At 43.0% G+C, this 12,680-nt stretch overlaps 1 protein-coding gene across 1 annotated transcript in view; it reads left to right on the top strand.

The window, feature by feature from the left end:
* The window catches only part of LOC129324895 (cholesterol 24-hydroxylase-like), a 105,446-nt gene extending 93,138 nt beyond the window's left edge, over positions 1–12,308 (top strand). Inside the window, exons 15-16 of the mRNA XM_054972337.1 lie at positions 7,997–8,063; positions 12,028–12,308. Of these exons, the coding sequence (XP_054828312.1) occupies positions 7,997–8,063; positions 12,028–12,180 (220 nt within the window). The 3' untranslated portion in view covers positions 12,181–12,308. The remainder of the gene's footprint in view (positions 1–7,996; positions 8,064–12,027) is intronic.
* The last annotated feature ends 372 nt before the right edge of the window (positions 12,309–12,680 follow it).

Raw genomic sequence — 12,680 nt, 5'->3', positions numbered from 1 at the left:
GACATCGTTGCACCACCCCAGGAGTGCACCTGGGAGGCCTGTTCCCTTGCCTTCTCCCCCCATCGACCAGGTGAGTGGTGACGGGGTGGTGGTGGAGAGTAGAAGCAGAGGATTCCCCCCATACACCGGGGGACCTGGTATCCATAATTAAACTGTTTCAAACCACCTTTGTGGAGGCAAAGATATTGTTAGATAAGGAAAAATGTATGCCGTAAAGGAGCCAAGGTGGAACAAAAAAACAAGTACAGAAAAGTTGATATATGTAAGAAACTCAGCGGATATTTACTGGACTCCAGTGCAACCTTAAAAACCTAACATTTCTTTTTCTTTTCAATGTAAACTTTTGTGAACTGGAGTCTACTTCATGAAAGTTTATGGTGAAATAAAATGTTGTTACTCTTTAAGATGCCACACAACTCCTGTCTGTCTTTGCTGTAAGACACTATCAGAAGAGCACCACTGTACTCTTGACATTTCCTGTACTTCTTAAAATTTGGGGAGGCTCAATAGTTTTGTGTTGCAAGGCTTGTTTAAATTGTGGTTGTTGGGGGTTTTCCGGGCTGTATTGCCGTGGTCTTGGCATTGTAGTTCCTGACGTTTCGCCAGCAGCTGTGGCTGGCATCTTCAGAGGTGTAGCACCAAAAGACAGAGATCTCTCAGTGTCACAGTGTGGAAAAGATGTAGGTCATTTGTATCTACTCAGGAGGGGTGGGGTTGAGCTGAGTCATTCTGTAAGAGTTTCCCAGGGTGTGGAATGCTAATGGCGGGAGGCTTCACTGTATCCTGAGGAGGTTCTTTTGCATATGGATTGGTGCTTGATGTGCTAATCTTCTCTGCAGGGCTATTGTCGGGTGTGGAGTGTTTTGTTGGCCTGGTGTTTTTCAGAACTGGAGCCCATGCTCTGTTCATTCTTAAGGTTTCTTCTTTCCTGTTGAAGTTTTGCTTATGCTTGTGAATTTCAATGGCTTCCCTGTGCAGTCTGACAAAGTAGTTGGAAGTGTTGTCCAGTATTTTGGTGTCCTGGAATAAGATACTGTGCCCTGTTTGAGTTAGGCTATGTTCAGCCACTGCTGATTTTTCAGGCTGTCCAAGTCTGCAGTGTCAGGAACTACAATGCCAAGACCACGGCAATACAGCCCGGAAAACCCCCAACAACCATCGTTCTCCGGCCGTGAAAGCCTTCGACAATACATCTTGTTTAAATTGCTTTCTGTAGCCCCTTTTATGAATAAATGATGGAAATCAAGATGTTTACTGAAAGTGCCCAGCAGGCTTTGAAATTTACTGCTAAATGTTAGCATTTGCTTTCTGACATTTCCCTCTGAAGTAAAAAATTATTTTATTTTATTTATAGTCCACCTTTCTCACTGAAACTCAAGGCAAGTTACTCACTGTGAGTTAGTGTAGTCAGTTTCAAGGACATTTCAATAAACAATGTAATAGCATATATAAATGCAAATTTGCCAGGATTTAAAACCAGAAGAAATCCAATAGAATTGAAGAAATGCTGAAAAAGAGCATAAGTAATTCTAAGACTGACGTATGAAACAACATAGGACTACCGAGTAGGATCAGACTTAAAGCAACAGATAGTAAATAGTAGCACATAGTAGTAAAGTCCATGGTCCCTGTTTCTTTACTGATGCATCTCTTTGAGATCACTTCCTTACAGTATAGAATCCTAGAATTGGAAGGGGCCTTACAGACCCTCCAGTCCAACCCCCTGCCCAATGCAGGAACAGCCTAAAGCATCCCTGACAGTATTTGTTCAGCCGCTCCTTGAAGACTGCCAATGAAGAGGAACCCACCACATCCCTAGGCAGCCAATTCCACTGCTGAATTACTGTTAATATGAAGTTTTTCCTAATGTCCTAACGTACCAGTGTCTAAGTGACAGCCTTTTCAATACTTAAAGAGAGCAATCGTGTCTCCCCTCAACCTTCTCTTCTCCAGACTGAATGTTCCCAAGTCCTTCAGTGTCTCCTTGTAGGGCTTGGACTCCGGGCCCCTGATCATCCTGGTTGTCCTCCTCTGCATCTGTTCCACCTTGTCCACATCCTTCTTGAAGTGAGGCCTCCAGTACTGCACACAATACTTCAGGTGGGACCTGACCAATGTGGTATAGAGTGAGACAATGACATCTAGTGATTTGGATGTTATACCTTTGTTGATACCACTCCAATATTGCATTCAACCTTTTTGCTGCTGCATCACACTGACTGCTCATATTTAGCTTCCCATCCACCTGTACCCCGAGATCTTGTTCACACACATTGCTACCCAGAAGTGTATTCCTCATCCACTATGCATGCTTTGTATTTCTGTTACTCAGGTGCAGAACCTGGCACTTATCCATGTTAAATTGCATCTTATTCAGATCTGCCCACTTTTCCAGTGTGTAGAAATCACTTTGAATTCTGTCTCTGTCTTCAAGGGTGTTTGCTACTCCTCCCACTTTGATGTCATCTGCAAATTTAATTAGTAATCCTTTCACACTCTCATCTAGATAATTTATAATAAATATTGAAAATCACTGGGCCCAGAATTGAGCCTTGAGGCACTCCACTGGACCTCACCCTTCAATCAGACCTGGTGCCACTGACAACTATTCTTTGACTGTCATTATCCAGCCAGTTCCCCATCCATCTAATCATCCTAGAGTCCAGTCCACAGTCCTCCTGTTTACCCATCAGAACATCATGAGGAACCTTGTCAGAAGCTTTACTGAAATCCAGATAAACTACACCAACAGCATTCCCGCGATCCACTAAGCCTATCATTCGGTCATAGGATTGGTCTGTCAGGACCTGCTGGGGACAAATCTGTCCTGACTTTCTCATGTCACCATAATGTCTGCCAGATGTTTGCAGATTGATGCTCTAATGTCTTCCCTAGGACAGAGGTCAGGCTGCCTGGCCTCTAGTTCCCAAGATCATGCTTTTTCCCCTTTCTTGAAGACTGGAATAACATTAAGAACATAAGCATAAGAACATAAGCAAAGCCATGTTGGATCAGGCCAGTGGCCCATCCAGTCCAACATTCTGTCACACACAGTGGCTAGAAATCCAGTGCCATCTAAAGGACTGTCAGTGAGGCCAGGACACCAGAAGCCCTCCCACTGCCTTCCTTCCAGCACCAAGACAACAGAGCACCACCTCCCCACAAAGAGAATACCATCTATCTCCTGTGGCTAATAGCCACTGATGGACCTCTGCTCCATATATTTGTCCAGTCCCCTCTTGAAGCTGGCAATGCTTGTAGCTGCCACCACCTCCTGTGGCAACGAATTCCATGTGTTTATCACCCTTTGTGTAAAGTAGTATTTTCTTCTATCTGTTCTAACCCGACTGCTCAATAATTTCATAGAGTGCCCACGAGTTCTTGTATTGTGAGAAAGGGAGAAAAACACATCTTTCTCGACCTTCTCTAACCCGTGCATTATCTTGTAAACCTCTATCATGTCTCCCCTCAGTCGTCTTTTCTCCAGGCTAAAGAGCCCCAAGCGCCTCAATCTTTCCTCATAGGGAAAGTGTTCCAACCCTTTAATCATTTTAGTTGCCCTTCTCTGTACTTTTTCCAGTGCTATGATATCTTTTTTAAGGTGTGGCGACCAGAACTGTACACAGTACTCCAAATGAGGCCTCACCATCGATTTATACAGAGGCATTATGATACCGGCTGATTTGTTTTCAATCCCTTTCCTAATAACCCCTAGCATAGCATTAGCTTTTTTTATGGCAGTCGCACACTGTGCTGACGTTTTTAGTGAGTTATCTATCATGACTCCAAGATCTCTCTCTTGGTCAGTCTCCGCCAGTTCAGACCCCATCAACTTGTATTTATATTTTGGATTTTTGGTTCCAATGTGCATTACTTTGCACTTGGCTACATTGAACCTCATTTGCCACATGGATGCCCACTCTTCTAGCCTCGACAGATCCCTTTGGAGTGCCTCACAATCCTCTCTGGCTTTCACCACCCTGAACAATTTCGTGTCATCTGCAAATTTAGCCACTTCACTGCTTAATCCCAATTCCAAATCATTAATAAACAAGTTAAAAAGCATTGGACCCAATACCGACCCCTGTGGCACCCCACTGCTCACCACCCTCCACTGTGAGAAGTGCCCGTTTATGCTCACTCTCTGTTTCCTATTAATTAGCCAGTTTTCGATCCACAAGAGGACTTGGCCCTTTATCCCATAGCTACTGAGCTTAATTTGCCCTCCTCAATACATTTGCCCTCCTCCAGTCATCTGGCACATCAACTGCCCTCCAAGATGGATGATGATCAACAAAGAGTCTGCAAGCTCTTTTGAAAGTTCTTTAAGCAACCTTGGGTGGCCCAAGGGATTTGTACACATCCAGTGCAGCAAGGTGCTTCTCAACAACTTCTCTACCCATGTCAACCAGCATCCCCAATGCCGTGCCTCGCCTACTATTATCTCTAGGTGGGCCTGCTCTCTCCTTCAGGGAGAAAAATGAGGCAAAATAGGCATTGAGCTTTTCTGCCTTCTCTCTGTCCTCTGTCAGAGTGTTTCCATTCTCACCTTGAAAAGGGGGTATCATCCTCTTTACCTTCTGTTTGCTCTTCACACATCTGAAGAACGTCTCAGCTCATTCTGAGCTTTGGCCTCTCTGATGACTGCTCTACAATGCCTAACTACCCCTAGATACTCTTTTTTAGATGCATTTCCTTCCCTCCATTTCTTGAGCAACTCCTTTTTCTCCCTTAGCACATTGCAGAGCTCTCTGTTCATCCACACTGGCTTCTTAGATCCTCTACTGCATTTTCATCTTACTGGAATGGTGATGGCTTAAGAATGCAAGAGCAGTTCTTTTAGGAGAGCCCACCCTTCACTTGCTCCTTTCCTGTCCGACATTTCTGTTCATGGAATAACTCTCATCCCTATGTTTATTAAAGTTTGCCCTACTAAAATCTAACACGCACTCTTGGCTACAAACTCTCTTGGTACCCCATAGCAAAAGGAATTCTAGGAGGACATGATCACTTCTCCCTAAGGTTCCCATTCTTTCTTGTTGGTTAGTATCAAGTCCCGTATGGCCAAGCCCCTCATCACTTCCTCTACCATTTGAGAAAAGACATTGTCAGCCAGGCAGGTCAAAAAGTTGCGTGGCCCTAGGCACATAGCAGAGTCTCCCAGAACACATCAGGGAAGTTGAAATCTCCCATAACTCCCATAATAGTCCTCCCATCTGAGTAACAAGCGCTCTTGAATAATTCAGATTTTCATTGTTTGTAGAAAGTCAGGAGACAGTAGGAGCTTTTTTGACCTCTTCAGGTAGGCCATTCCATAAGGTGGGGGCTACCACAGAGAATGCATGTGTACAGGAAGCTGTTGATTTTGCCCATGTGCAAGGAGACACTTGCACAAGGCCCTGTTCAGATGAGCAAAGCTGCCATGGTGAAACATAGGGAGAGAGGCAGTCCCATAGATATGCTGGACCAAGGCCATGAAGACTATGTATGTGATAGCCAATACCTTGAATTGAACCTGGTCACTGATAGGTAGCAGGTAGCCAGTGGAATGGCTGCAGAATGGGAGTAATATTCATGCTCTTGCTGGCTCCCAATAATAACTAAGCTGTAGCATTCTGCAATAACTGAAGTCTCCAAGTTGACTTAAAGGGGAGACCTATGTAGAGTGCATTACAGTAGTCAAGTCTCAATGCTACCATGACATGAATTGGCCACCTCTAGGTAGGGGAACATCTTAGAGGCTACACTGAGGTTGTAGAAGCTGCTTTAATTTGCTTTTCTAGTAGAAGCAATGGATCCAGTATAACCCTTAAATGCTTAACGGAGTCTGCGAAGGGTCAGATAAACGCCATCAAAAGTGGGGAGTGCAATGTTCTTCAAGATCTCTGCCTTTCCCACTAGCATCACGTCCATCTTGTCTGGGTTCAATTTCAATTTCTTTGCTTTCAGCTGTTTGGCCACAGCTGTCATATTTCTATGACATCTGTGGTGATTTGGACAGTAAGATATAGAGTTGGGTGCCCTCTGCATATTGATGACTCCCAATTCCGTAGCTACAAATGTGTTCTCCTAAAGGCTTTTCATAAAGATTGAATAATGTGGGAGATAAGATTCCTACCCTGGGGAATGTCACAAGATAATTCTCACTCTGGAGATAGCTGGTCTCCAACAGTGACCCTTGCATGAGAAATAATTTAAACCAGTCCCACTTCTGCCTCCAAATGCCTCAACAATATGGCATGATCTACTGTATCAAAGGCTGCAGATAGATCCAGGAGGAGCAATAACCAAGCAGGGCCTTTGTCTATATTCTGGCCAAGATCATCCACTAACGCTACTAGTGCTGTCTCTGTCCCATGGCCTGGCCTGAATCCAGACTGAAAGGAGTCCAAAGCACTGGAGTTATCTAAGAAGCCCAGGAAATGGTCAGCTACAGCTTTCCCAATCGCTTTGCCTAGAAAAGTCAGATTACAGACTGGGTGATAATTGGCCACATCATTTTTGTCTAGGGGTGTTTTTTTTAATTCGCAGGCACATAACCACCTATTTGAGTGGCGAGGGGAAGGTGCCCTGCATTAGTGATTGATTTACAGTAGACTTCAATGGCTCGTTTGTATGGTCTTACTTAATTTTAACAGCCAAGATGGGCAAGGATCCAGAGCACAAATAGTGGTTTTCATGGATGCCAGAATCCTGTCAAGATCCTTCACTGTGACTGGTCCAAAGTGGTCCATATGTGAAACAGACACTGTATTAAGCATTTCTTCCATCTCATCTATATTACAGCTGGCATCCAGATCCAAGCATATTTGTGCTAGTTTATATCAGTAAAAAAGTTTACAAAGGCCTCGCAGAGAATTGTCTGTTCTTGAAACTTTATTAGAACATTTTTACTCCATTTTTCTACCCAGTTCAGACCCTCAAGGCAGTGAAAAAGCATTAAAAAGATGCATAAATATATAGAAAACAATTAAAAACATAAGAAGGGTTAATAAGGGAATGCCAAAGGAACAAAAAGGTCTTTAACCACTGGTGGAAGATTATGATAGAAAGGGTGAGACAAATCTTTACTCAGGTAAAGATGTATTGTATTGTAGGGAGGGGGTCTCAGATGCTTTGCTATTGAGTTAAGGACCATAGACTTCACCACTTGTTGCCTTGCATATTATCTGTTGCTTTGAATATGTACTTCTATATACTACCTGTGCTTCATGTTGCCTAATGTCAGTCCTAGAATTGATTATGTTCTGTTTCAGCATTTCTTCAGCTCCGTACTGGATCCTTGCTAATGTTATGTCTTTGTAAACTTGTATTTATTTACCCTATGACATTGTTTATGGAAATGTCCTTGCCACTGTATGGAAATGTCCTTGATACTGATTGTACTAATCTCACATGATGTAATCTGCCTTGAGTTTCAGGGAGAAAGGCGGACTATAAATGACATAAACTAACAAATGCCAATACTCAGCAGGATTGCAAGCTTTTAAACGGGACCATCTAGCTGTCCCTTTAGTGTCAGTTTTGATCTGCAGCCAATACCAGGGGGGTGTTATTTACCTTGGTGCTATAAAAAGCTCTGATGGCCCATTCTCACACATTAAAGCCTCCGTTAAAAGGACAGGGCATTTTTCTCCAGAAAGAAACTTGGCCGAGCCTGCTCTTAGGGCTTTAACAGCACCTTCGTCTGTAGAAATCAGCAGGGGAAGGTTTTTAGCAGTGTGGATATAAAGGTTATCATCACCTACTAAAAAGCAGGAGATGGTGAGCAAAACAGGTTCTGCTTAGCTCTTGGGGACCGGAGAAGGGAATGATGGCTATTGGTGATCCTCATTGTACAGGAAGAGGAAATGAAGCATCGCTTTTGGGAGACCAAATTCCTGGCCAGCTGCAATACATGCCTGGGTTGTAAACTGATTGCTTAGGAGGAAGCCTATCCATTTTGGACCAAGCCAAGTAAATGACTGAATGTCTTTCTTGATTTTTCTTCCTTTAGGCCATACTTTTCCTTTTTCCCATTTGCTCTGGGACCCCGTTCCTGTATTGGGCAGACATTTGCACTGGTAAGGCAGCTACTCTTGGGTCTCCCCAGGTATTCCTGGGAGCTGAAGTATAGCAATGTCTTGTGTACAAAGAAGAAGATCCTGCATGGAGCAGCAAGCTCTAGTTAGACAGGCCTGTAGGAGGAGTACTTTCTTTCAGGGGTCATTTCGTAGAAAAAGAGCTGGAGGAACTCATTAGCATAACTCATTAGCATATGCCATGCCCCTTGCCATCACCGGAAGTGTGTCATTCGCATAACTGATTTGCATATACCACACCCCCTGACATCACCTATCCTGGCTGTTTTGGACCCAATCCTGGCCTTTCAGGACCGAAATTGGCAAAAAGGGGCTGAAAATGGCCGAAAAGGAGCCCAAAATGGTCAAGATTGGGCCGCTGCTGAGTGGGAGAGTGATCCACCACCCGTCAGAGGCCCGATCCAGGCTGTTTCGGCCCCAATCCAAGCTGAAACGGGCCCAAAATAGCCAAGAGTCAGGTGGGCGGGGCCACCTGATATGTGACCTCTTTGGGGAACTGCTGGAACTGCGTTTCTGCGTGTTCTCCCTTGAAATGAGCCCTGCTTTCTTTCTAAGAGGTTTCCTCTCTGCCTGCCTGAAGAATGTTACTGTCTCAGGGCAACCGTTTCTTTTGTTCTGAGAACTTTCTACAACTCTTTCAACTAGCAATGCAGCTTAATTTATTTCCTCTCTTTCCTATCTTGTTTGTTAGTTCTGTAAATAAAGCTTTTGTTACTCTTAAGCAGTTCAGTGTCCTGGCTGCTACATAAGCACTCTGCCAACACATAGTCCTCCAATAATAATAATAACTACGCTTATATACCATTCTTCTAGACAGATTAGTGCCCCACTTAGGGCAGTGAACAATGTCAGTGTTATTATTATCCCCACAATAGAGCTGGGACTGAAAGAGTGGTTTACTCAAGAGTCTACCTACTGAGCTCCTGCCAGTAGTGGGATCTGAACCATCAGAGTGCTGATTCACATTCCAACCACTTAACCAGTATGCTACAGCAGCTTTAAAAACCTGAGGCACTGAGAGAAGATGTTGTTCTTGCACTGCCCTCTAGATTTCTCCTCAGATTCTTTTGTGCTTGTTATGAGGCAAAAACAGACACTTCTTGTTATAGTTGGTGTGGGGGTCAGGAGGGGGTCACAGAGGGGCTGGTGGAACACCAAGGCAGGAGATACTGTGGCTTTACAGACGGCGCCTCAGAGCTTGTCGTGGGAAAGGAGTCAACTTCTAGCTGCCCCCACCATCGTCTTCAGTATTGGGACAGTCCTGAGAAATGAAGAGACAGCTTGTTTCTGCATAATCTAATCTGGAAAACCAGGTTTGATTCCCCACTCCTCCGCTTGAAGCCAGCTGGGTGACCTTGGGTCAGTCACAGCTCTCTCAGAGCGCTCTCAGCCTCACCCACCTCACAGGGTAATTTATGAGGATAATAATAACATACTTTGTAAGCCGCTCTGAGTGGGTGTTAAGTTGTCCTCAAGGGCAGTATATAAATTGAATGTTGTTGTTGCTGCTGTTGTTCTATGAATGGAATCTGTGGCTTCTGTGGCCTGTTAAGCCTGAAAATGGGTAAAAAAGCTTCAAAGAAATAAATTATAAGTCAGATATGGCTGTAATTAATAAAATGGTGGCAAAAAGCAAGAACATGAAAAAGAAGATCGATAGGGTTTATGTACATGCTGAATAGAAACTGTGGGAAGAAGATTTTGATTACACAATTAGCAATAATACTATCTGATGAAGGAAGTTTTACTCTCGAAAGCTTATACTCTGGAAATCTTGTTGGCCTTTAAAGTGCTACTGTGGTCATATCTAGCAATAATTCTAAAATACATTGGAGGGAAGTATGTACATTGTGATCAAAAAGAGTATAATTCATCTCCAAATGCAACCTCTAATGTTCCAAATAAATATTAGAAATACATAAAAACTTCACGATGCTGACAGCAAAGTTTCTAGAATCAGGAAAAGCTTTCAATAGACTTGAACAGGAAACGTTATCTTAGATTAGCGATTGTCAATCTTTACAGACAGTTACAGAAATGTTTTAAATTAATAAACACATTTTTGCTTGTTCTTTGAAGCCCAACACAGATAAGCAAGAAATGCCTAGGAACAAAAGGAAATAGCTAACACTAATCAAACACACAAACAAATCAAGGAGACAGAAGAAATGACAGAATATCCACCTTAAAGAACATGAAAGATGCATCTTAAATAAGATTAAGTAGAGGAGAAAAAAAACATGGAATGATGCATTTGAGACAAAGCAACTAAAAGAACAAACCTGTAGCATGGTGGCAAAATGGCTATATTACGGTGAATGGCAAATGACATTCTTTTTCCTCCTGCTGATCTAGTTAAGAAGTTGGCATTGGATGAACCAAACTCACCTTTCTAAATTCCAGCTTCCTGGCAATTCATAGCTCCTTGTCCAGCTAAGGAGTAAAGTTGTCTAATTCAATAGCTTGGTCACTGTGTAGACAGGAGTCAACAATGCTCAAAAGAAATACTGGAGAATAAAACAGTGGGTGAGAAAGAACCACACAAATGTTAATGTAACAAGAGAACAGATAAAAGTGCAGGGAGGGAGAGAAAATTATACTCTAACACTTTTAATACCAAAACAAATGTGACATTTATCAATGGTTCTGTCCTACATGCTTGAATTCTGCTTACTGTGGGATAATTCTTCTCACACAATAAAAGACAAAGGGAATATTATGCTGTAACTGCAGTAAATAGACATCCCACCAAATAGGCCTTTCTTGCTCACTTTAAAGATACATCAGAGATGGCTTTTCCCACCTAGCTAGAGGGATAGAGCAGATGGGTGACTGTGGAAAAGAATCGAGTTTAGATATGGGAAGAAACAGAGACGAGGAGAGTGTACTTTTAGTTAGCTGAAAGACCTGGAGAGGAGAGTGCAGGATCTCTCAACAATACTTGTCTCTCCAGTTTTGGGGAAGGACTCACTAGTGATATAAGAATGCCTGCAACATACTGACATCATTCTATTTGTGCCCAGAAGTGATGTCAGTTCTATGACCATAGAGTTTTGCCCAAATGCTAATGTTCCCAGCAAAGTGCTGATGTCACTTCTGGGTGTACACTGGGTGATGGTAGCATGTTGGGATGGTGCCCAGCCCCCCCCCTCCATTTTCCTTCCACCTGCCAGCTAAGTGGTGGTGGGGAAGGCCTGCTGGTGTCAGGGGATTCCCCTGCCACCAGAGGGAACAGGGTAAGCCTAGTGTAGCATTTCAGATGCAGTAATGCTTCTGTTCACTCAGTTATATGCAATCATTATTGTGAGCCCCCTCAAGCAGGTTTGAAGGGGGGGCTACAAATTTTCTAAAGAAATAATCTTTCTTGGGGTAATGTGTTTGTAAAGAAATGTTTCATGTTTTTATTTTTTTTAAAGGTATATAAGAACATTTTGTTCCTTATAATGTCTGTTCAGCATGTCCCTTGGCCCTGGCATAGGAACTTTCTCCTGCTTCCACTTTATGATTCCTAGGTCATTGGATCGTTCTGGGGAGATGCTGCAACTTCCTTTTGCCTTCTCCAAACAGACTGAATTTCTCAGTGCAATGCTGTTGGGGCATCAAGCCAGCATTGAGAGATGGCTTTTGGGACTCTTTCTTGCTTAAAGCTAAATTTATCATAGTCCCAACTCTGGCAGATTCATAGGCGTTTTTCAAGGTCACCCAGCAATATTCTTTAGAGTTCAACTCGAACAAAGTAACAAAAAAAATCATGACATGTGATTGACATTTTTTCTGCTCTCACAAATTCAAATCACCCTACGAGGAATTTTTAAAGAGACTAACCTGAGTTTTACCTCATATTCTGAATGATGGTGAATAAGTACACAGATTTTATGTAGAACTTCTGTTGCATGTCAGAAACTGTTACCACCAACTCACCAGTTTATTTTTGCTTTTGTAACAGATGAAGACTAAAGTGCTGATGGCCAAATTTCTGCAGAGGTTTGAATTCCAACTGGTTCCACCACAAAGCTTTAAAATGTATGACGTGGGGATGTTAAGGCCATTGGACGACGTAGTATGCAGACTGATGCCACACCAACCCTCTTGCATTTGAAGAAAGTTAAACCGAATGTGGATATTGGGGAACTGTGCATTGTGTTCTAGGATTGCCTTTGGAACATACTGAAGTCCATTTAATGGTTGTGGAATTTGGATGATTTAACTGATGCTATTAAAATTATAAATTCCAGTGAAGCAGTTAACGCCAGTCTGTTGCAGTTCAAACGAAAAAAGACACCAGACTTGGGGCACCTTAAACACAAACAGACATGTGGAAGTATAAAGCTTTTGAGGACTGGACCTACCTTAATGAGATGAGTGTTTGAATATATTACCTCCTGTTGGTCACCAGCAGTCGGTGAATAGAGGCTACAATAACTGGGAGATTGCCCATCATCAAGAGGAACCTGATTTGATTTGATTTATTAGACTTTTAATGGGCATCCCCGCAAGCAGGCTCAGGGCGGGTCACACAACTAGACATGGGCGCGAATCAAAAAAATTTAATGAACCAGCGGTTCACTGTTCGGTGCTGACGACGATCCTGAGATCGCG

The sequence above is a fragment of the Eublepharis macularius genome, chromosome 2 (assembly GCF_028583425.1).
Source record: "Eublepharis macularius isolate TG4126 chromosome 2, MPM_Emac_v1.0, whole genome shotgun sequence".
Classification (NCBI taxonomy): domain Eukaryota; kingdom Metazoa; phylum Chordata; class Lepidosauria; order Squamata; family Eublepharidae; genus Eublepharis; species Eublepharis macularius.
Note: the sequence above shows the minus strand (reverse complement) of the source record. Positions and strands in the feature narration are given on the sequence as shown.